At 50.2% G+C, this 4,945-nt stretch overlaps 1 protein-coding gene across 1 annotated transcript; it reads right to left on the bottom strand.

Moving 5' to 3' along the window:
* Window positions 1–504: 504 nt before the first annotated feature.
* LOC123150726 (protein TIFY 11e-like) lies at window positions 505–1,173 on the bottom strand. The gene has a single exon (XM_044570561.1). The coding sequence runs from the start codon at window positions 1,046–1,048 to the stop codon at window positions 626–628; it is 423 nt and encodes a 140-aa protein (XP_044426496.1). The 5' UTR covers window positions 1,049–1,173; the 3' UTR covers window positions 505–625.
* Between the last annotated feature and the right edge of the window lie 3,772 nt (window positions 1,174–4,945).

Below are 4,945 nucleotides of genomic sequence, written 5' to 3'. Positions count from 1 at the left end.
GTTTTTGACACTCACTTTGCAAAACAAACACTCCTCATATTATCCTCTGGTCATATGCATATAATTGATGGAGAGAAAGAGAGAGAAAAGAAAGAATAAAGAACGAGAAAAGATAATCTGTGGTGTATCAAATTCTAGTTGGTCCCATATCCTCCCCATATATGGTTTGATATGGGATTTATGGACTACCTGAGAATGACATGCCCGGACAAAATAAAGATTACAATTGGATGGTCTTTTTTATCTCTGTTTTGTTTCGAAGTGACCTGACTATCGGATAGAACGTTGAGGCCTGCGGGTGTAGATGCTCTAACATGCTGGGGGCCATCTGCCCACACAGCCAAGTGGGGAATAGTAGCCAAGTCATCGCGCATGTGAAGCAAAGACCATGGGTTGGTCTTAACCCTCCCCCCAAAGAATAAATCAATGGATTGGTAAAGAAAAAAAAGACCATGGATTGGTCATAAATAAAAGAAGCCAGTCAAGCCAATTCGCCACGATCGATTGGTCAAAACAACGACAGCATTATTTTCTCATCATAATTCAGGATTTGGACTCCAACAACAGCCACACATTTACATGGACCGTAAATTACTCAGGCTACTCTACCACGCATGAACACGAATCAGAGCGTGAGCGTGAGACGGTTACAAGAGAAAGCGTCGCCGTCGGGCCGGCTGTAAGGGACTGCGCGCGCGGCGACCCTTCCCCTGCGCTTCTCCATGAACCGCTGCAGCGACGCCTTCCTCGCCATGGGCAGGTCGCCGTCCCCTGGCGCGGTGCCTGCTGCGGCAGCTACCCGGAGCAGCTCGGCCGCCCTCTCTGCCGGGACCTCGTCCAGCACCAGCACCTGCCCGCCGTAGAAGATGGTCATTTGCGCGTGCTCCGGCGCAGGACCCACAGCGTGCTCGTCTTGCAGCGCGGGCACTTCCGCTCCGGGCATGAGGGGGAGAGCCACCGGCCGCGCCTCCGCCGCCTTGATGCAGCGGCTGAGAACGCTGCACGCTGCAGCGAACCGTCGGCTCTTAGCGCTCCCTGTCGCCGCCATTCTAGCCGCTCGCTCGCTCGCTCGATCGACCGATCTCCCTGTGCGCTCTCGAAGCCTAACGAGCTCGGCCGGTCGCAGGGGGGAGGGGAGGCTCTGCTTGATCGGTTGTTGAGTTGGTTGGAGGAAGGAGACTGATGAGTTTGCTTTATAGGAATCGCAGCGAGTCGTGTGGGCTGTTGCTGTCGAATTTGGGGGACGTGGTGGCGGGGTGTTTCTTCGTGGCCGTCTCTGGCACGAAGAACACGTGCTGGTCGACGGAGATTATACAATGGTTATACGGACAGCACGATATTTTCAACGTGGTGGCTGGTACCGCACGTACAGTTGTTAACTCGGCGGCAGGCATAGAGAGATCAGAAATTGAAGGAGCGGGCCCCTCCCTCTCTGCTGCCGACTCCGGTGCGGCGGTCATCGATAGAAGAGGGTATGGACGAATGTATCCGGCGTAGGAGGTTTTCTTTTTCCTCCTTAAATAAAGTCCTTTATGCTTTCAAGTAATATATATGCAATAAATAATGAACCACTTAACGTCAACTACAAGCACTTGAAATTTTATAGGACCGGCGCACGAGAAAATCAAACATCACCGACAAGGAGGTGCACATATCGAAAAGGCAATACATGAGGGAAGGTACCATCATCCCCTCGACCCCTCGTATCGCCTCCCCTCGGGCGACGCTGGCCCCCCATGAACCCTAGCCGCCAGACTCCCTTCGTTTCATCCTCAGTCGCCGTTGCCATAGGCAAGGGCCATGGTGATGGTGAGCCCAGCGCCATAGGATCCATGGTGGCTGGTCGCCGCGGTATCCCCTGTGAGGTGGAGGAGGCGTTTCATGTGGGAAGGTCAGGGACGACAGTCAGGGCGGCGCCCCTGCTGCGGCGGCGATCAAAGTTTCCATGGCGAAGGTGACCTGAGGTTGGGTGGTGGTGGCGGCGCTCCATTCAGCGAGGGTGGCGGCTTCGTGCAGAATGGGTGGCATGGATGGTTGCGGATCTGGCATCCTACCCAGATCCGTCACAGTATGGCCTTGGCCGGCCGGTGGCGTGAGGAGGACCGGTGAGGGGCGGCTGGAGGCTCCCTGTCGGCGTGCCGACAGCGGCCCTCGTCTCCACGGTGAGGCTCTGTTGGGCTCCACCCAGCTGTGAGATCGGGGGGACGCGACTTCCAGTGAGAATCATGCCGACTGCGGTCATGGCGGACAATGGCGGCGTCTATGTCGTCGTTCCCTTCTCGAGGCATCGTTGTTGCAGGTCATGGCACCCCACTCGTGATGCTCCGGGGGAAGCCCTAGATCTGGGTCTGCCGGATCGGATGATGATGGCACCTTCAATGTCGTTATCCCTCCTGGGGGCATCATTTTGGAGCAAGTGCTGGCTGGAGGGGACAAGAGGAGGAGCGATGTTACATCTACTGCAAGGACGACGACGGATCTGGCGGCATGGCGCTACGGAGGTTCGTCGACGGGCGCATGTGGACGGATACGTGCAGGATGGTGGCATTGTCTGGCGCCACGGTGGCATCGACGGCAGGCCAGGCATGGTTGATGCGTCAGTTCCTGCTCTGGAGATGGACCGGTGAAAGATGGCAGCGGCAGCCTCTGATAGTACGCCGGACCGGTTTGTGACCCAGTCCCGGTATGTGGCTGGGCTGGGGCATCCGACTTTAGATGTTAGGCATTGGTGTGATGTCTATTTGGTATTCCGTTCGGACATTCGGCACACCTTCATCAAGGGGATAGGAGTAGCAACAAGTGTTGCCTAGATGGTGGCTTCAGGCTTACTGATGTATTACTTTGCATGGTCTTTGTAAATAATTAATAAAATGGCTGCATGCTCATCCAGATGCAGAGGCTAGGGGTATATCCTCCTTTTCAAAAAGAGAGGAAACACACAAACAAAAACGAGGGCCAGCACAATCCAGACCGATACACCGGAGACCAACGACGACTTGATCCAAGCACATCCATCGAAGACCGGTGTCGACTGAATCCAAAAAGATTAGCCAGAGCGATGATACGAAAGAAATGACAATATTCTAACTCTTGGACATCGTTGCTGCTTCTCACCGTCCCAACTAAGACACTAAAACTAGCTAAAGCATGGGCTGGCCCCCAGCCACTGGTAAGGGGGAAAGGGAGGGTGACCGTGTATGCCGTACTTCTAAGGACCAAGGGCGATCTATGGGAGGGGACCGGCTGCAGCTATGGCAAGGGTGTGAAATCCCTAATTCTGTTATGTCTCTTCTAGTCGCGATGTTCATACTGCAACTTTTCCCTTCCTTATGGTGTATGAGCATATGAGAGCATTTTTTATAAGGTTCTCCCGTGTCCTCTTTCTTTTTCGCCTGCCGGTTGTTTCCACCCGACTCCCATTCTCTTTGCAGTTCCTCTTAGCCTCCCTTTTCAGGAATTTTTGGCCCATACCATGTAACATTTTCTCCACTCCCATGTTCTTGATGTAGGAAGGAGGAAGCTAGGGTTAGCTTGACACGTACCCCTCCCTCCATGTACAACCCAAGCATCGTCGTTGCTTTGCTTCGGACGGCGGGCTGCATCCCAACGCCTCCCGCAATGTTCACCATCTTCACTATTCTCATATTAGTTTGCTTGGAGTGGTTGTGGGTTGTGGTTGGGCCTATTCGCACATGAAAGTGGTCCTCCTACATTTTTTAAAAATTCATAAATATTATTTGAATTAATGACATTTCAGAGATTCAGGGAACTTCTTTCGAAATCCAGGAACATTTTCTATATTCTTAAAGATTTTCTATATTCACGAACATTTTTGATTTTTGGAGAACATTCTAAAATTTGCGAACATTTTCTAAATTATTATAAATCGCAAACTTTTTAAATTCATGATTTTTTTCAAACCATAAACATTTTAAAAATTCACAATATTTCTTTTACAATGTTCTAAAAATCGGTGATATTTTTTGTTTTTTCACAATATTCTTAATATTCTCTCTACTTTTTTTTCATTTCCCCTCTTTGTTTTTTTCTTTGCTTCTCCAAATGGGTTGAGCCACAATAGGGCGACTGTCCAAGGAAGTGAGGAGAGTGCCTTAGGGCATGTTCATTTTGTCGTCCTTCGACACATTGTGCATTGAATGGGACCTCTCGTGTGTGTAGGTTATTTTGCTGCCGGGGAAGAGTGAACATGCTTTCTGCTTCATGCGTTTGTGAGGGTGTGGCACCAACTTGATGGATCTGCGTTGACTGGTCGAGTCGCAACTTTCTTTGTCGGAATCCTCAGACGATGAATTACCGGTGAAAGAACGATGTCGTGCTAGCATTGGGGAGAGCTAGAAACGGAAAGACCATGCGTTGGATATCGAAACCAACATGAGCATCCATAGGAGAGCCATTGTAGCTAAGCCTTGTGGATGCAGATCAAACCTAAGGGTTGGAAGGCGGACAAGTTGAGAGATTAGAGTCCATTTGGGGACAAAAACTTGTGCTAGGTGATTGATTCTAAGAAGCAGAGTCACGAGTGGATTGGGTTGTGTGATAGGGTGGGCATCGTATAAGGGCCTAGAGTCATGCCTACACGTGCCAGTAAAGTAGGGAAGTTAGAGAATATGAAGATCAATTTCAATGGATATGGTAAAATGGTCAATTTGGTTGATTTTTTTGAAACTATGATGATTTTTATAGCAAATTCGGAAACTATACTGTAACGCCCTCGATGCTGCTATATCTCCTACGTGTCGAAGCACGACTTAGAGGCATAACCGCATTGAAAGCAATGTCGCAAGTAAGGTAATCTTCACAACATCTCATGTAATATAGATAATAAAAGGGGAAGGTACATAGTTGGCTTACACTCGCCACGTCAAACAAAGTACATAAATAGCATTACATCAACCAATCACTCATGGCCCGACTACGGTGCCAA

This window comes from Triticum aestivum, chromosome 7A (genome assembly GCF_018294505.1).
Source record: "Triticum aestivum cultivar Chinese Spring chromosome 7A, IWGSC CS RefSeq v2.1, whole genome shotgun sequence".
Lineage (NCBI taxonomy): Eukaryota > Viridiplantae > Streptophyta > Magnoliopsida > Poales > Poaceae > Triticum > Triticum aestivum.
Note: the sequence above shows the minus strand (reverse complement) of the source record. Positions and strands in the feature narration are given on the sequence as shown.